Source organism: Danio rerio, chromosome 13 (genome assembly GCF_049306965.1).
Source record: "Danio rerio strain Tuebingen ecotype United States chromosome 13, GRCz12tu, whole genome shotgun sequence".
Classification (NCBI taxonomy): Eukaryota; Metazoa; Chordata; class Actinopteri; order Cypriniformes; family Danionidae; genus Danio; species Danio rerio.
This window is the reverse complement of record NC_133188.1, coordinates 28,465,871-28,486,789: the sequence shown is the minus strand read 5'-3', so window position 1 is coordinate 28,486,789 and position 20,919 is coordinate 28,465,871. Positions and strand designations below refer to the sequence as shown.

The 20,919-nt window shown below is 34.0% G+C and overlaps 1 protein-coding gene across 4 annotated transcripts in view; it reads left to right on the top strand.

Moving 5' to 3' along the window:
- The window catches only part of vcla (vinculin a), a 74,154-nt gene that overhangs the window by 15,405 nt on the left and 37,830 nt on the right, over nt 1-20,919 (top strand). For all 4 annotated transcript variants that reach the window (XM_005156842.6, XM_005156840.6, XM_021480576.3 and 1 more), the window contains exons 3-6: nt 6,281-6,431; nt 15,944-16,052; nt 17,174-17,296; nt 17,649-17,809. In XM_005156842.6, the coding sequence (XP_005156899.1) occupies nt 6,281-6,431; nt 15,944-16,052; nt 17,174-17,296; nt 17,649-17,809 (544 nt within the window). The remainder of the gene's footprint in view (nt 1-6,280; nt 6,432-15,943; nt 16,053-17,173; nt 17,297-17,648; nt 17,810-20,919) is intronic.

The window sequence follows — 20,919 nt, the reverse complement described above, 5'->3', positions numbered from 1 at the left end:
GGGAACTTCCATTCAAAATATCTGAAAGTATTCGATTTAAATAATAAGGGTGTAGTACAAATTATCCTTATAGTCTTCTGAAAAAACGGCATATGCTGGTTAGGTTTTGAAGCATGGCTGCTAGTTTGTGCTGGTTCTGAGCCAGAGCTAATTATTTGGGACCAACAGATGACCAGTTAAGAACCAGCTCAAACCAGCAGCCATGCTTCAAAATATATCTAGCCAGTGTGTGCTGTTTTTTCAACGGGGTACATAATAAAATGTTAAATGGTAGTTACATTTACAGCTTAGTTTTTTAAATAATGTCACAGTTTTTTTTATTTTAATCTGACATTTAGAATCACAGGCATGTCTGTACACTGTAAAAATATATGTTAAATACCAATTTCCATATTTTGTGATTCACTAGTTTTTCTGTTTATTTTGGGTTATGAATAGCATTATGGAATGTTGATCTCTGCTCTGCCAAATTTTGATGCTGAAAATTCAACTTTAGTTTTACAAAGTGACTTTTATTGACATTTTAATAGTTTGAAATAATATTATATATAAGAAATAATGTATAGAGAAATAAGTCTGTAAAATGACAAAATGTTTTTGTACTGTGATATACAACACCAACCCAGACAATATATAATTGTAAATGATTTAAAATGTTAATAAAATCACTTTTTCAAATGCTGTAAGATCAAGGTCTCATAATGCATTCTAAAGCAAACATCACTTTTTATTCCCTACAGCAAATATTACTCTATATTAGGCATGTTCAAAAATCTCAGAGTTTCACGGTATTGTGATCACTGCTCTAAAAAAGTTCTTTTTAAATGTTTTTGTAAAAAAAACAACACATTTTCCCCCATTAAACACAATATTTTTACAATATTTTCACAATAATTCATATTTATAATATTTTGAAGAGTAAACATGTCAAGCTAAATAAGTAAAATAAATCATTGATTTCTGCTAGGTTAATTAGTTCTTTCATAGTACTTTACATATACCTTAGGGACAGTATAATGAAACAATTTTTGCGTTTTTAAAACCTTGACATTTCCAAATCAAGGTAAACCTTGAAACAGGTTATCATCCCATGCCTACTCTATTTACAGTACGACTGTAATATTGAAAGTAACATACAAAAATACTTGTTTTAGAGGTTATTCATAGTCGTCTGAAAGTAATTTGTTCATTCTGATTAGTTTTTAAATATTCAGTGGATGAACTGTGAGGAGAATAATACCGTCTCATTGTATTCAGTTTTTAACACTTGTTTGTGCACTGATTGTTTAGTTTAATGCAAGTTTCTTCTGTAATTCACATAATGTACCATAAGGTTTAAAAAAAAAAGGTGGATTAAGCCTGATTGGCAGCTTATAAGATTTTTGAATGCATTAAAAGTTTGAAATCATAAGCAAAGTGATTTGAAGTTTAAATAGGTTTTGTAGGGCTGTTGCGATGATTCTGCGTCAGGGTCTGAGTCATACCCTCAGTGCTGAAGCTTGTAGGAGGTTTCCAGCAAGCTTACAATGCATTATTGATAAGTCTACGGCAAAAAAGTGTATGATTGCTTCTACCAGTGCCTCTCGGGCTGTGTGAAGTGGTGTCTTGGCAGCTGATGCAGATGGAGCAGTTAGTGTTGAATCTGTTTAATATTGATGCACTGTTTGTGACTGTCTCTCACCCTTCTAGTCATCTTTCTCTCCAATGCTTAAGTCAGAAAGTCACAGAGAACACAACAAGGTGCTTGTTCCTTTGTTGTTCACACCTTAAAAAATAAAAGTGCTCAGTGACATAAAAAATATACATTTTTGAGGGATTAAATCATTGTAAAAATAACAATAATGACAGGGGGTTGGGTGATTTGAAAGACCCCCCTGACAAAGTCTAGAATTTAACTCCTATATGATTTCTCAAATTCTTGGAGAAATTGTGAAATTTGTAATAGAAGAAGCCTTTAGGATAAATTTAATTTTTAATTATTCAAGTGGCCAAATTCTGACTGAGGAAAGTTGAGTGAGCTGGCCAGTTTTTATTTGGCCATAGGCTACAGGTTTTTGTTTTTAATGTAGCGGAAACCATGCATAAATCAATAGGATTAATCTTATCTGCAAAGAATAAATGTTCATAATATCTTAATTTAGCTTAATTTAGCATGCATTCCTGCAACTAAATTAAGGCTAAATTCAGCCAGGATAGCCTCAAAATCCAGCTTAATCCATTATTTTACTTTTGTGCCCCTCAGGTTGTGATGTATTTGTTTATGTCAAGTTAACATAACAAACAATGTCATCTATGCGATTAAATCATCATAACTGAGTGCTTATAATAACAGTTAATTACTTAATAACAATTGTCATAAGCATGGATAAAATGTCATTAATATTCACGATTATAAAGGCTTCATGACAATCTTAAGACTTGTGTGACTTGGGGTAAGGAGTATGATTTGGAGTATGGCCTTTGTTTATCATTTTGTACATAATTTTATCTATTTTATAAAAACAAGGACATAAAGATTCAGGTAACAATCGAAAGTGCTATTGTTAGCGGATCAAGCTTTAACGTACACTTTTATTGCTTTTGGCGTGTTCCTTCTGCATAATTTGTGCTACTGATATAAAAGATAAGTCAAATTGTGTTTCATATAAAGTGTGTGATTACCATAAAACAATCAGACTCGATCAAGCCTGTGTTATGGAGCAGGGAGTATCTGTATGAATCTGAAATGAAGTGGCTGGGCAGATGGGCTCGCTTAAAGACCCCAAAAGCCTTAGCTGACACATTTGGCACCATAAACACAAGCTGGCAGAGGCTCATCAATCAGCACACATGTGGTCGGTGACAGGAAATGTGAGCTTCTCTATATATAGGCTGTGTTGTAAGCATTGACACCCGGTGGTGCCTCATACAGCAAGGAGTCTGCGCAAGTCTGGGTCTCCACTGCTGGATAATGATGAAGAGAGACCTCCTCCTAAATATGTCATCATTCAAAAGTCCGGCAGGCCGTGCTTTAATTTCTATTAATACAGGGCTATCCAGTGTCTGAGAGAAGATTTTCTACTCTGCTTGCTAGAGAGCTTTGGAATTGTTTACTGCACTTTCAAGAGTTTACACTTAGCTGATGATTATAAAGCTTGTTTGGCATGCTGTCCTTAAGATCCTTGAGCCCGGGGCTCCCTCCCGTATGCAAGGCGAGAGGAGAGTTTGAGCTCAGGTAGATCTCGCCCTGCTACAGCTCCCCTGCAGTAGTAGCTAACAGAGAGCGATTGCTCTTAAGATATTACTACTTACTAGGAGCATGTCTATGGTGGCGATTTGGATTAGTCAATTAACTTATGTTGCTTGTTTTTGGATTGTGGAAGGAAACCGGAGTTTCCCGGAGGAAACCCATGTGAGCAAGGTGAGAACGTGTATTCCATACAGAAATGTTGGCTGGCTTGGTAAAGACTAAAACCAGTGGTGTTCTTGCTGTGAGGCAACATTGCTAACCACTGGGCCACCGTGCCACCTGTCTAGTTAAAGAGAAGTAGGGGTGGAAGGGGGGTTCTTCAAAACAAACATGGCTGGCTGTTATATGGAACTTAGGGTATTTATAGTGGCTTACGAATCGCCTGATTGACGAATCAAAAATTGGATAATGCAAGACCAGCCACAAACAATCATAAGCACGTGATCCTCTCGAAATTAGTTTATAAATAAACTTCACAAATAATCTTGATCTGGGATTTAATTGCAGTTAAATCAGTTAGGAATGCCAACTGTTACTGAAGTCAAACGTTAGTGATTTGTAGACCTGTCTAAATAATTAATATATCGACTTATCGCACAACACATGAACATGACCTCAATCGTTTTTGGTGAGAGATGCACCGATATGGATTTTTTGCCTGATAACCAATAACTCTTCAGACTAGAGGCCTATAGCCGATATGTATAGGCCGATAATTATAAATATTTCAAAATGTTACATTTTTATATGCAAGGTGATTATATAAACCTATATTCACAATTTCACATAAATCAGCATGCAAAAAATAAATTATTTCCTTTTCTTTATAGCAAATTAACATGCAACTTGACTGTTGCAAAATAAAAGGTTAAATAACAAAATGGGATTTAATCAACAAGCAAGTTAAATATATAGTAAATAAAATGAAAATGAAAGCGCTAAAGACTGAAACCAACTCAAATGTTCTTGAATAAAATGTGTTACAGTAATGTACATATGTACAAATATGTCATGTCCGAAAAAGCCTTTTTAGAGGTGTTTTGACAGTTCAAAGCCACCGTACAAGCAAAAAGCTAAATACAGATTGTATTACTTTAGAAAATGCGGCATAGATTCATCCTATTTGGCGTTTTAAGATTCTTTTGAACACATGTAGCTACTGCTTGTCAATCAGACAATGCTTCTGTTTTCATTCTTGCTGTTAATTGCGGGAATGATTGCTGAAAAATTTATGATAAACCGCTGTGAGTTTCACCCAACTGCGGGCGCTGATTTGCCCTCGGAGGCAGATTTTGATCCATCACCTGAGCATTGTGAACAGATGACTTTATGACAAACACAGTGTATATTATAAAGAGAATCTGCGGCAAGTTGAGAGTTGAGAGCCCCTATGCTGGATTCAATGACCAAAGCACCTCTCCCCCGTGCTGGTGTGAAGGCTGTCAGATCAGTGTGTGTGTGTCCGATTTAGACATTGGATCGATAACGATAATCTTAAAAAAATTGAATTTATCGGCCAAAAACGATATGGCCACCGATATATCATGCATCCCTAATTTTTGGTGATGCAATATATACCAATTCTAGCAACATCTTAGCTGATTATGCTACCTCTCTATCTCTTTTTGAGGTGTCCTTATCAGAACTGTTAAGAAAACACTATAGTTTTGACTATAAATTACTATAGTATATTTTCATGTGGGTGTCTGACAACTAAAAATAGATCTGGTAGCAGATATCACAGCCTCTGTTACTTTCTACCATGCGCTTTTTTGTGAACATTTATTATTTTTTATTTATTTAGGATATGCGCTTTCACATTCTGATTCCAATGGCTAACTATTAAATTGTTAAAATGACTATATTTAAATTAAATATTCCTAAGAACAAAAATATGATGTGTTCTTTGGACGAGTGTGCTTGCATTATGATGCTATTGAATTGTCATTTTGGCATTATATAATGAGTGGCATAAAATGGTCTATCATTATAATATCAATAATATCATTTATAGCAATATATTCTGGTGCAATATATTGTAGAACAAAAAATAGATACCACGACAGGTCTAGTGATTGTTTGACACCGCTGTTCAAATGATATGATGTTTTTTCGAATATTCATATTGAAACAATATATAGTATGAAGCAGTTCTACATTTGAATAAATGATTTTAAATGTGACACAAAAATTGCAGGTTGGTACTTAAAATATCTGATATACAGTATGAAGTCATAGTGTGATAGATCTTTGATACATCTGCAATGAACCTTAAAAAAAGACGTTTGCTGTTTGTTCAAGCTACAGAAACAACACAATTCTTGAGATTTATTGGGACAACTTAATTGTTTTATGTTCAATCCATTTAAATTTGTAAAAACAAATAAGTTAACATGATTCCTTAATGTTGTCCAAATGCAAAAAGTTAAGTGTACTCAAAAATGTTGTCTTACAATTTTAAGTTGAGTCAATTTGGGTGCATACTGTACTTCTTAGTTTCATTGATTTACTGATTTAATTGGTGCTGTACTGATGACTTTCCACAGTTGATTGATCAGTTGCATGGGCACAAGATGTTCACTCATGTTTATTGCATGCTTTATCTAGTAATGTTTAGTTAATGAATGAAATAAATGGGTTCACACATTCACTGCTCTCTTTTTTATATCTGATGAAACAGACATAATATAAAAGATGAGCCTATTTTTATATAATTCCTTATTAGAGTTTTATTTGTTAATCAGATAAAGATTTCAATTTGAAAATTAGAAGTTTCAAATTGAAATCTGAATGGAAGTGTTTTCCATTAATTAAACTTTAATAAAGTTTTTATTTTATTTTATTTTGTTTTAGTTTTTTAAAATCCAGTATAAAAAGCTGGACTCTTTTATTGTTTATGTCTCTTGCAAATTCTTATTAAAGATACCTTTATTCTACCAGCAATTTTTTTTTTACTGGAACCTTCTCCCAAAAGATAATAAGACAATGTACAAGAGGCAGATTCTCAGATTTTATTTACAGCTTGACTGTATGTTTTGTTTTGTCTGTCAGGGTGGAGAACGCCTGTGCAAAGCTGGTGGAAGCAGCTCAGATGCTGAGAACAGACCCGTACTCTGTCCCGGCCCGTGATTACCTCATCGACGGCTCTCGTGGAATCCTCTCAGGCACCTCAGACCTGCTGCTGACCTTCGATGAAGCCGAGGTATGAATGGGAATCATGTCTCAATGTTAGTTTCAGTTGACGTTTCTTTCATAGCCCACTTATGATACATACATCCTCACATTAAATGACACAATATATACCTGGTTCTTAAGTTTCATTTTTAGGCGATATTTGTACAAGTATGTGTAAAAGTCTGAACATTTTTCAGATTCTTGAATATTCTGAATGCTAAACTAACATTTCAAAATACCAAACTCAAAAACACATTAAAAACACTTGTTTGTCAAACTGCCAGACTGATCCATCAAAAACTGAGCAATTATAAATGAAGATAATAAGGGTAGGAGGGAAATCATTATAGTATTGTAATATTTGCCATGACTACTATATATAGGACTCTCATATTTATACTGACACTATTTTATACTATTTTATTCATTCATTTTCTTTTCGGCTTAGTCCCTTTATTAATCTGGGGTTGCCACAGCAGAATGAACCGGGAAACAATTTTATACTATTTAATTAAATATTTAAATCAGTTTCTTCACAGTCTGTTGGATGGTGATATTAAACTTGAGTTGTTTCTGGTGAGCGAGGTCATCTTCAGCATGCAGTTAGTTAGTAAATTAAAGATGGTGGCATCTCAGAAAACTGCATACAAGATTTAGGTTTTTTATTAAAATGTTTGTGCTTGACAATCCTATTTTGCACTGCAGCGATACAACTGAAGTGAGATAAAAAAATTAGCTATTCTTTGGAGACATAATTTGAAAAATATTGCAATATTTTTATTATTTTTGTAAGTATATTGATAGCATTATCACTATAAGAAGATAAACATTTTTGAGGGAAATATTAGTTAGAAATACAAAGTTCTGTCATGAAACAGACTTATAGGTCACCTAATCTGTTCCTACATCATTACCTAGATGCTGGAGGAAATTTGTTGCAGTTGCCTCAATAGCCAATGAGTTTGCTCCTCAGCATTTAAATGCTCAGTGTTGTTCTACGATGTAATGTTGCAGCGCGTTTTTGGGGACCCTCCTCCATCCCAGCTCCACCTGCGTTTGGATCTGCCAAGGGGTTTACATACAGTGTTGAGGGTAATGTGTTATAAGTAATGCATGTTACGTAATAATATTACTTTTAAAAAAAAAGTAATATTATTTGCGTTACTTAAAAAAAATGTAACGTGGGTTACTTTTTATCTTACTTAACTGGCTCTTACAAAATATGTTGCATAATAAAAATGACCTTAGTCGGGTTGAATCACATACACAAGAGATTGTCGATTCGCACTCAATATTATTATCATCAGGACTGTTTTTTTTTTTTAAGTAGGTGAGTCAGTGTACCATTCTAGTGCCTAATAACTCCGGATATTGGTTTATTGCGAATCAGAGGTGGTATCCGGTAAATAAGTACTTATTAAAGACGCAACCAGTTTCACGACAACTAAATTTAATGAACGGTTTACTTAAAAAAAAAAATCGATTCATTCGCGAATCGCCTGTCATCAGTACAGACAGTCAGAAACAGAAACAATGTCAGGCCGGAGACCTAAATTTTTGCCATGGATTTTTGTCATTTTGAACTCATTGAAGAAAAGAAGTGGATTGTCGTTAAGTGTAGATTGTAAGCGACTATGTTTTGTGATCTTGTGTAGAAGCGACTACGTTGTGTAATAGAGTGAAATTCTTTCTCTTTTGGGAAATGATTTACACATTTGTGAAGCAATTCATTCAACGTATAAAGCTCAAAGATTTATTTAGATTTGGGTATGTTTTTTTATCGTTTTACTGTTAATTTTTATAACATTATACATTTTAAAGGTTTAAAACCTGTTTTTGTCTTAATAAATTATTTCATTTTAGTACTCTTAGACTTTATTGCAGTCTTTATCTCAGTGGACAGTGAATCTACTTGACTAATAACACAAAACATTCAAAAGTAGCAAACACATTACTTTACATGCCTTCATGAATCTGTAAATACAGCATGTGTAGCTCTGGACTCTGAAAGTTCTCAAAATTTAATCCTACTTTTTTTTTTAAAGGAAAATAAAGGTGTAAGTTATATAGGTGATTATTAAATGTAGAGCTTCTATATACAAAAAGGTGAAAAAATACCTGCAAGTTCTGAAAGAGATCAAACCTCAGTCAGGTAAGGAAAAGTAATACAAAAGTAACTCTAAAGTAATATAAGGCATTCATTTCCATAAAAAGTAACCAAGTAACACAATTAGTTCGTTTTTTAGGAGAGGAACTTAATATTGTAATGCACTACTTTTAAAAGTAACTTTCCCCAACACTGGTGCATATATTATGTTTGAAACAGCTGTGTTTTATATTCTCATAGAGCATGTCTGTGAATACATTGGCAGCAGCGAGTCTCGGTACTTGCTCTTCCATAACATTCAAAGCAGCAGCAGCATAGGAGATCTACTCCACCAAGACAAAACACATCAACAGTGCCATATGCAACCCAGGCTCATTCTGAAAACGTAGCCCCGTGGACGTTTCTGGAGACTGCGAAACACTGCCAATCGACTGACCCACCGTCCTCCTTCCGCAAACCCAACCACTTTTACCGATTGACCCGCCACCCACCCGCTTACTTCCCTAAACCCAACCAACAATTTACAAAAGCCGTCCAGAAAAAGAAAAGCCCTCGTCTGATTTTTACAGCGTTTTCTGATTTACACATTCTCACCCTGTTATGAACTTGTTCACTTTATTTTTTGGATTCTGTTTTTGTCTTACCTGATTTCTGGAACCGATTTTCCCCGGATTCAAACCCGGATCATCGTCGTGGTCAGCTCCTTTCTGCGTCTCAAGTCCGCCGACGTACACAACGAGCTAACTGGACAAACTGGTAAGTGCTCAGCTGGTAAGCACCAAAAGGAACGGCGTCATACCGCCCCATAGCGTTCACTTAAAAAATTAAATGCAGCCATATGTACCTCCAGCTACATAATTCGCGGCCTCCAGAAATGTCGGTGGGACTACATTTTCAGAATGAGCCTGGGTTGGCCATATCTATATTCTTTACCATACTAAATCTCTTTGCCAGTTGTCATGAGAAAGATATTAATATTTTATCTTTGAGCAGCTTGATTATGATATGATTTTTGGATTTGAATATTGCCTGTGCCCTTTTAATGTAAAAACGAATTATATTCTATGTTGAATACTTATCTGACCAAAACAGACTGATTTGTAGAACGTTTATTTCTGTCTACTGATTTATCAGTTCAAGGCACATCCTAAATTTCAATTATTCGGATCATCTTCACAAAAAAGCTTTTGTTCCAGCCTAACAACATTAAACATATAGCTTTTTTTGGAGCAGAGTAAGTGTTGTTAATGTGCTGCGCTCCACATCTCCAGCCTCCCCTGTGTGTCGACGTGTGGGCGCAGTATAATGAAGCTCATGCACACAGAGCACATGATCTGAGCGAAGCGTCTCGCACACACTGTGTCTTCTCTCAGAGCCAGTTACTTTTGAAGTTACTGCTCCTGCGGGTCACAAGATTTCACATCACAAGACAACACTGAACACTGTAAATAGGCTCGTAATATACAGTGCCAATCATAAATGAGTACATCTTAGCAGCTTTTTCAGAGAGACATCCATCGTGATTTTAAAGTAATACTCTTTTGGGATCCTGTTTAATGAGATATTTGTGCAAATGCAGTTTATTGGTTTTTACATTAGGATACCAAAGGCACAACTGGAACTGTTCAAACGAAATAATTCAAGATCATGGTGCAAAAATAAGTACACCCCAATGAATAATAAAATGTCATCATTAAAAAATCAAGGAAGCCGTAAAAAAGATTAGATTTAGTAAAATGTTTTGGTAGGTTGCAAATATTTTTGCAGCTCTTCATTTGAATTTATATGTATTTTCTCATCATAAAGATGTTAGATGACCAAACTAAATATTTACAAAAAAATATACTAATTATTATAAAATTTGTAATAAAACAGCGTTTTTCATTCATTTAGTCAGAAAGGCTCTCAAAGCATGTGTCCACGACCGAAAATGCAAACTTCTGTGAATAGCAACAACCCAGAATTTAGATGCAAATTCAGAGTTCCACGTAAGGTGGTTATTTATAAGCAAATAATACAAATATTACATAAATATTAGGTCATGTAAACCTGTGTCCTAACAACACGCTACGTGATGAACTTTGCCGTCATAAGCAAGTAGGCTGTTTGCACCAGATGAAACTCAATAGAAATTTAAATGCAGCCATTTAGAATCACAGAATAGTGCACTTACTGCACTCCAGTGAAATAGTAAGGTTTACAATTGAATAAATACATATTAAACATCTTTAACATTATTAAATGTACATGCTGAATGATTGATATTTGTTGGCTTGCACTGTCACAGTTCTGTAGTTCAATTTCAAACGGTTTATTTTATTTTAAGATCTGAGGTGAACTATCTGCTGCTGCTTTAAGTAGTATGGCAATAAATGTCATGTAAAATGGCATTCAAACTTGCATTCATTAAAAAATTTAACACTGAATAAAGTACATGAGATTTACCTGAGGTGATCATAGTTTATCTTTTTGTTCACCTGTAAGAAATATAAGCCAATTTCAGTTGTTTTTTAAGACAAAAACTCATTTTAGAATGGAACAGATTTCTTCTATCACTTGCCATTGCTTTTAGTTAGAAAATAGTTCAAATCACTCTTAAATCAGCCTTTAGGCTTGAGAGTCTGGCACACTCTCTCCAATCTGGACTCATCAGAGGAGGAGCCGAGTAAAAATGTGTTTTGATCTAGGAGTACAATACCTAGTTCAACCACTGGGTGTCAAACTTACAAACTGCACCTTTAGGGCTCTATTTTGACGGTCCATGCGCAGAGTGCAAAACGCAGGGCGCAAACGCTTTCAGGGCGTGTCAGGGCGCGTTTTTGCTAATTTAAGGACAGGAAATCTGCCTTGCGCCAAGGCGCATGGTCTAAAAGGATTGAGTTTATTTTCTTAATGAGTTATAGGTGTTTTTGAGAACAAACCAATTAGAGTCTCATCTCCCATTACCTTTAAGACCCAGCTGCGTCGCGCCAAGAGCGCATTCACTATTTACAGGACGCAAAGTAAGTCTAAGTGGAAAAAATTAGCATTTCACTAGCAAACAGTTAACAGTTAACAGTTTTTTTTAACAGAACTGTTAAACAGAGCATCTACTGCGTGAGAATGAGAGGTAATGGATCTACTTTCACTTTCGCTCTTGGATAGGGAAACCGTTAATGCACAGACATTAATTAGCCTATAAATAATTCATTTTGTTTGTTAAGCGCAAAGATTCATTTCAAAACTATTTCTAAATTCAGTTCAAATTTCTAGCAAACAAATAAATGAATAATTTTTTTCCAAATATACCTGCCATGCCCCATATGGTCTTAAACCTGACAGGTGGGCAAATCTAAGCTTTATTTTAATAAAACAAATATAAATATAAATATAATAAATAATACTGCTAATAATAATAACATTATACAAAAGCAAATTGTTATGAATGAAATGAAAAAGCCTCCTAAGATGAAGAAGACATAAAAGCAGTGGTTTTTCATATTTATGTAGGCTAGAAAATAATATGTTTTGTAATATTTTAATCCTCTATATTTATATCCTATATCTATTCTTATTATATCCTATATATATCCTTAATATTAAAATGTTTTCATATGTAAAGATATTTGCCTATTTCTCTCTTGTGCGTATTAAGCAGCACATAAGCGAGGCGCAACTGTGCGCAGGAGTTTAGACCGGGTTAGTTTTGGTCTAATGAAAAACCTATTATAGTTTCTCAAAATAGCGAAGCGCCAGCGGGCCGCCTCAGAACGCCTTCCTTTTTAGACTAGAACGCCTATGGGCGCACAAATGAGCGCTAATGCATTTGCTATTTAAACAGCGTAGCGCAATGCCTCAAAACGACTCTTGCGCCAAGCTGAAACTACCAAAAGACTATTGCGCCGCGTCTTGTGCCACACTGCGCCGGGTGTATGATAGGGCCCTTAATGATTACTGTGCTATCAGAACATGATCACATATTAATAAATCATTATAACAATGCAAAAAAGTTGTAAAATTTAGAATAAAAAAAGCTGTGGTTGCCGCTGTTTAATTGTTCAACAGCGGGAATGTAAAGATTAAATTATGAATATTGTGGAAAATTACAATATTACACAACAGAACTTTGTAAAAAAATATAAAAAGACAAATACAAAGTGTTCATAGCTTATGATGACTAAATAAATCGTTGCGTAAAGCATATGTTAGATAAGTTGGCGGTTCATTCCGCTGTGGCGACCCTGAATTAATAAGGTTGCTAAGCTGAAAAAAAATGAATTAATGAATGAAAACTAAAAAGTAAATAAAATAAAAAGCAAATGAACTAAAAATGACCATAGTAATGTCAACAAAAAAGAAAAAGAAAAAAAAAGAGTTTTGCAGGGAATTGGGGAAAGGGAATTTACGGTTATTCACCATATATCTAAAGAAAACTTAAAGTTAACCAGGCTACAGATTTGCATTGTAGCATATTTACAGTTTTTTCCGTTGAAATCATTCCGTTGACATTTTTTTGCAGTAAATGTGTAAACTAAAATGAGGCATTGTCAGGGAGCACAGGTTGTGTGGTGTGTATGTTATGTACTGCTAACATGTTAGATCATCGGTTTGTGGTAAAAGCAAATGCTGAGCTCTATTAATAGAGCTGCTATCATCTTTCTCAAGGAACTGTGCTGTTCACAGGGCATTGAGTAAGCATGCTGTTGTGGTACTATGGTATTATGTGGGTTTTTTGTTTGTGACTGAGGCCAACAGAATAAAAAGCTAGTCATCAATTTATGTCACATGCCTAAATATTAGTACTGTCAATTCTTAAAAAACAATCACGTTAGTCACAATACGTGTTTAAATGTGATTTTAAAATAAAGTATTTAACTGTAAATGTGCAGTGTTGAAATATAAAAGCAAACAGAAACAGATCCTCTAATTTTATTATTTGAATATGCTTTGCAGCTTTTATTTTTAACACTCCTAAAGTCCCTATATTGGGTGTGCTTTTGATGTCCCGAGCAATGAAAGTGTTCATTTGCTGTATTTTACCTGTATCTTACAATGATGGCAAGGGGTTCAACCTTAAATGATTAATTTGCATTAAAGAAATATTAATGCATTTAAATTTGACAGCCCTATTAGACATATGTCATTGTTTTTAAGTATCTACAATGTACTGTATGTTTCCATAGACCACAGTGACATATTTAGCATAAAGCATGTTAGCTGATTTCGCAGGACAAATGTGATGCCTCCGTGTGGACCAAAAACAAGCATTTTTCAGATGTATCTTGATAAGTGTAGATTTAGGCAGTGCCTAAAGAGATAGTTCACAAAAATAAACAATTCTGTCATCCTTTAGTCACCCTTAAATTGTTTCAACCTTGATTGACTTTATTTCTTTTGTTGTTGAGTTTATTTCTTCTGAAAATAACTGGTAGCCATTGATAGGGGTGTAACGATACACTCAGCTCACGATACGATGTGTATCACGATATAATGTTCACGATTCGATATGTATCACGATATTTGGAATAAAAATTGAAAATTAAACTGAAATGCAAATTTTACCAAGTAAACTATTTTTTATGTATTTCTTTTGTTTCAACTTGTTAAACTGAAGCTTCTTTAAGAAAATAAATTAAACAGGCCTGTATCTGGAAAATAAAACAATTAAAAAACTTCTTAAAAATATTATTGAAATGACAGAGACAAAATTAAGGAACAATTTAAGTAAAAGTGCAAAAAAAAAGCTTTCTATTCAATTGAATTTAACAGTGAGAGCTTATGGCTTTGCTTGGTCACTTGCGTTTTTTGTGTGTGCAAAAAAAATCCACATTTCCAGGTATTTATTTCATATTTAATTAAATTCATTTAGAGATATCTCTAATTACAATTGTGACTAGTCAAAACTCATTTAGAGATATCTGCAAATATTTTTCAATGGAAGTCAATGTAGGAATATGACTAGTCATAATATATTAGCAGATATCTCCAATCTGATTTCGGACTAGTACAATTGTAATTGCAGATATCTCTAATTGTCATTCTGAGTAGTCGAATTATAATTTTGACTAGTCAAAATATAATTAGAGATATCTCTAAATATATTTGTGGATAGTCAGAACAAAGGTTTAAATGCTAAAACGGCTTGCCATACGCACGCGTCTATCATAGTCCGCCCTCTGTAGTAACAGCTCACGGATGTCATATCGTAATCAAATCGTCATAACGCAACGATGCATATTGTGACATTTTTGCATCGCAATAAATCGTACAACGATAAAACGTTACACCCCTAGCCATTGACTTCCATAGTAAATTTCTTTCTATTTTGGACATCAATGAGTTTCCAACACTCTTTAAAATGTAATCTATTGGTTTCAACAGGAGATAGATACTCAAACTGGTTTGGAACCACTGTAATGAGAGTAAATACTGAGTAAAGGGACATTGGGTTCATTTGTGTAAACTCTCCTTTTAAATCAGTGGTTTTCAATTCTGGTCCACCCCCTCTGTCTTTCACACTGGTTGTTTCTCAATTCCAAGAATGGAGAGAACGGACTTGCGTTCTTGTGAAGACCGGTTTTGCCAAGTTACCTCGGAAAAACGAACTTGGGAGACTGCAAGAACACCTTGAGAAATCCTGTGAGAAATGAGATGTTGTGTTCTTTCCTGGTTCTTCCTGATGGTTGTGTGACCTTCATGCTTTTTTTAATGGAAAATTATTTATACATTACAGCATTCACACAACGATTTATAGTTTTCCCCTTTTCACAATATATACTATGCATAAAGACTTTACAAATATGCAATGCACAATATAAATTAAACTCATTTTAATTTAAAACACCAATAACACCATTGACTATAAAGATTTTTATGGTAATGTTTACTTTTACTGTCTCATTTAGGGAAACCTCTGAGATAAATAAGTTATATACTTTAAAAATAAATTCATATAAAATGCTTCGCTTCCTACCTCCTTTATTCAGCTGCAATGACTTCTAGGACTTCTTGTACGAGTTCTGCGATTAAGTCTGCATTGACGTATCATCGACCTTTCACATGTCCTCCGTTCTTGTGGTCTTGAGTTTTGGAACTGAACTTTGGCAGTTAATGATGATGTTACACGAGAACACAAGAGCGCTGAACAACGCATATTAAGAAACAACCATTCTGTATGTCTTTCTTATTTGACACACAAGGACCAGTACATAAATCCAACTGTTAACGAGCTGATGATCTGAATCAGGTGTGTTAAGTAAGCAATACATACAGTGGCTGCACGTCTCACATATTGTTTTAGGCTATTATATAGTATGGAAGTATGTGATTTTGGATGTGGCCATAATTTTGGAGGGTGCTTGGGGTGGGGGCGTTAATAGCACAAACATCTTTGGTTTGATTTACAAGAAATAATTGTACTGACAAATTTGTCTCTTCTTTTCTGTTTTTTGAAGGTGCGTAAAATTATCCGCGTGTGTAAGGGCATCCTGGAATACCTGACTGTTGCAGAGGTTGTGGAAACCATGGAGGACTTGATCACTTACACTAAAAACCTGGGACCAGGTACTTGTGTTAAACATTTTTATGTTTCTATTTCATTGTATTACAATTTTAAGGTTAACGTTTAAAATAAATTTTGAAAAAATGAAAGCTGATGATGTTGACATCTTGGCCCATGCAGGTGGACAGTTTGCAGCAACTGTTTGCACGAGTGATTGAACGATTAATTTCAGACGCTTTTATGGTTTTATTACAGCTTTTGGTTAAATGTCCATCCCTGGAAAACTAATTATTTGTACATCTCCGCATTAAATGCTGGTCTGTAGATGTGATCCTTTTCAGTTGCTGTTAGACTTGATCAGCATTTGATCAGCTTTTGATCAGATCTTGATTTTAATAATATTTATTTCTTGAAAATTTTTAAGTATATAGTTTTTGCATACCAGTTTAAATATATTAGATGTTTATTTGTTCACCGATTTTTTTTTTCCGTTTAAATGACCTGTGTTGTCGCATTCAATTTATAATAAATCTTTAAGACATCACTATAGCCACTAATATTTAGTGTATTTTTAATAGCACTGTTCAGATGTAATGTTTTAGATTGGTAGAATGGTGGACCATTTATGCACATTTACTTACACACCTTTTTGATTTTTGTGTCGTGTACTTAATGTTTATACTATGTCTCACTATTACATTTTTTTCACACCTTTGACCTCTACTTAATCATTAGGAATGGGTTGGTATAAGATTCTGATGGTATGATAACCTTGGAATAAAAAAATCACGGTTTCACAGTATTGTGATTACTGCTCTAAAAACAAAAACTTTTTTCCATATTGAACACAATATAATTTATTTTGAGAAACATTTATAATATTTTGGAGCAGTAAAAATGTCAGGCTAAATAATTCAATGAATCATTGACTTCTGCTGTCTTCATTTGTTTCAAAAACACAGATTTCTTTACAATTTAAAATGACCTTGGAAATCTTTTCTGCTGGTGATACTGTTGTCTTAAAAAATAAATAAATAAAAAATCATACACGCACATCTTTGGAAAGATATAGCAGAACATTTTGATGGTTTTAAAACCTTGACTTTTCTAACCTACAGTATAGCTTAAAAACAGTTATCGTCCCTTGCCTAATAATCATTGCATTGACTTGTGCATTTTTTAGGCATGACGAAGATGGCAAAGATGATTGACGAGCGGCAGCAGGAACTCACGCACCAGGAGCACCGCGTAATGTTGGTCACCTCCATGAACACAGTAAAGGAGCTGCTGCCCGTGCTTATATCAGGTCAGACACCAGCTGTGTGTGTGCTGCATGCAGTCTCCATGTGCCAGCCCGTTGATATGGCAACACTGATAATTGGAGCCATTTAACCGCCTTGCAGTGAGGGATAGATTTTCCCTTCATCCAGTTGGCTTTCTGCTGTTGGCTCAGCAATAAATAACCAGGTTGATGACAGCTCATCTTCACACGCAACAAGGCTTTTAATGCCGATGTTTGCAAATATGTCTACTCGCATAGTGATAATTAGTTGCCTGATTTTTTGGACTCATCAAACATGAACTGCACTCTCATAAAATATAAAATAGTTTTAGATGGAACTGAGGACTAACAGATTTTGTTTTTTGACATCCATCAGCCATTAAAATCTTTGTGACAACCAAGTGCACTAAGAGTCACGGTGTGGAGGAGGCCTTGAAGAACAGAAACTACACGTTTGATAAGATGACAGCTGAAATCAACGAGATAATCAGAGTGCTGCAGCTCACTTCATGGGACGAGGACGCCTGGGCAAATAAAGTATGAGCCTTATCACATACAGTACATGCACACTGCTACAAGCCCATCTTTAACGGTTACAACAACCTACACTGGAATCGATGGCTCAGTCAACTCATTACTTCAACTTTTTCAGATTTTTCTGAGTTTATAAAGAAGAAACATGACTTTTTAGTGTAGAGAAGCAAACAATCCCATTCATATATATATATATATATATATATATATATATATATATATATAGTTTAGCAGCATAACCAATACAATATTTCAGCTTAAAAGGGATACATTTTTCACTTCTAATCAGTTAACTTTTTTTATGCAATATAGAAAGTAACAAAACACAATGTAAAAAATTAAATACACAAAGTAAATAATAACAACAACAACAACGATAAAATAATTATGTAAACATTTACACAATTCTGGGAGGGTCAAATATACGCCTAATAGTCAAACTCTGTATTAACTTATTAAAAGTTTTTGTTCTTAGTCTGGAGAGGAGACTGTGAGAGAAAATGTACTTATTAAATTAGAAAATGCATACCTTGCACACTGTAAAAAATGCAGGGTTCCACACAATTCATTCATGTTGTCCCAACACAAATTAATTAAGTTAACTTAACACTTTAAAAAATTATGTGGATTGAACATAAAAAATTAAGTTGTCCCAATGAAATCTCAAGAATTATGTTGATTCAGCTTATTTTAAATAAGTAGTTTCAACAAGCAAAAAAAAAAAAAAAAAATTGAGTGCAGATTGAAACCAAGTAACAATTATTTTATGATTCTACAAAATCTGGATAGAGTAACCTTACATATTACTTCTATTTGATCTGGTCATTTCTGAATACATTCATTTGAAGGAGAAGGGAAAATGCATTTTTTTCCTATAACATAAATGTTGTATACAATTTCTAATCAGTCTTGGATTTAATTTACCTCAAAGCCAAAAACGGACCCTTGTAGGTAAACTCAAAGTATTATTTTTACTTTAAACCAGCAGTTTTTGTCATGTGACTTAAATTTTACTATTGTTATTCATTCTTTTTAATGTGAGTTTGGTTGCCATCTTGTGTGACATTTATAGCCATACTGAAAGCATAAGCAGATAGTTTACCTCGGAAAATAAAAAAACTAGCAAGAGCATAGACTAACATTATATGTATTTATTAGATTTTAGTTCAAAGTACAATTTTACTTTGATTTACAAATAATAAAAAATAATTATTTATAGCAAAAATGTGTTTTTTTAATAATAGTATTTTTTAAAATAATATGTCATTTTAACCAAAGTAATTCAATTAATTCATGGTTTACAAAAACAATATTTTACCTTTTGAATAATTTTTTTTCTTAGGCAGAACAAATATTTTAACTAATATTAAATAACTTTTTTTGTTTCAACCAAGTCAAAATTAAAATTTGAGGAAAATGTATGAATTTATCTGTAACAAATGACAGTGTTTTTTTTTTAGGTTGATGCTAATCAAAATTATACTTTGATCAAAGGGTAAAAAGATAAATCCAAAATAAAACTCTGTTGTAACAAAGTAAAAATAAAACAATTAGTGGTCTATATAGTGAACAATATTTTTATTTTGTAATAATTCTAAATAATTTTGATTAAGGATAAATAAATTGTATTAATAAATAAATCTAAGTAAATCAAAATATTTAAGTTTGAACCAAACAGTAATTACAGCATAGGTCTCAATCTCAATTCCTGGAGGGTCGTAGATCTGTACAGTTTTGCTCCAACCCTAATCAAACACAGCTGATCCAACTATTTAAGGTGTTCAAGACTACTAGACACTACTACTGTAGATCAGCTGTGTTTGATTAGGGTTTGAGCAAAACTATGCAGAGCTGTGGCCCTCCAGGAATTGAGTTTGAGACCTTTGAATTACAGTATTACAAATTGCACTCATTTTTTAAAGTTGGTTCAAAGTATAATTTCTTTCAGTGAAGACCTTCCCATCAAGGCAATCAGAAAGGTGGTCAAAAGTGCTCTAAAAACATGTAATTGGGAATTTGTCCCCTTTGTCTATGTGATCTGATCAATCAAAACACATATTATTATCAGTAGTACACAGTCTTATTACTTACAGTACTGACTCACTAGTTAGTTGTTTCATATTCTACTCTCTGTTTATGATTCAGTGTTTTTTACTTACAATCCTCTGTTTTTTAGTTCCATTTGCCTTTTTCCAAATGTTCTGGCCGTTTTAGTTGAAAAACTCAACTGAACAACAACACAACAAAACAAAGAAAATGAATGGGAAAATACATGTCTGCCTAAAAAGGAAAAAAAAAAAAAATCTGCACCACTGAGACCTCTTGGTGTATCTTTGTTTTTCTCCCTGAATGATTCTGACACTCCCATCCTGCTAATGTAATAATATCTTCCTTTTCCAGCACTGTTCACAGTCAGACTCAAAATTCGATAACTATATGACATCAAAACACAGGCCTAATAACCAGCATAGATAAAATAAAAAACATCCCCATATACATATCAGAGTTTAAGAATTAGATTAATGATCTTCCTTTTAATATTTCGTGACGTCTTCTGAATCATTTGATCCCTTTCTCTGACTGATGACACCCTTCGCTTGCTTAGCTTGCATATTTAATATATCCATGAGAAATCACTCTTCTGCTGAGCTTTCATTTACTTTGCTGTCACCTCTGTTTTTCTGTTCTCCCCGATATAACTCTGTAAACATGCCTCTTTCTTTTTTGCTCTCTTTCTTTTCTGTGTTCTTCCATTTTCCCCTTCCTATAGAAGGTAAGCTTTCCTCTCTCCTGCTCTGTAATGCGACGACCTGCATGCCAGATTCTTGTGTTGCTAACGATATTGTGTGTGTTAGCATATTCATTCTTGTTTTTGTTTTTACCCAATGTTTAATAAAAGCCTTTACTTAGCCTGGCCTGCCATTTTGTTTGCTATCTATAGGGGTGCTGTATTTCAGAAACCCAGCATCAAAACAAACCACTAAATTGCAGTTAGAGAGGTTGTTTTCTGATGTGCCATGTAATGGTAGTGTGCCATCGCTCAACCTCCATATCCACATCCCTTTCAGTCTCACATCATCCGTCATTTAGACACCGTCTCACAGTGAATCACT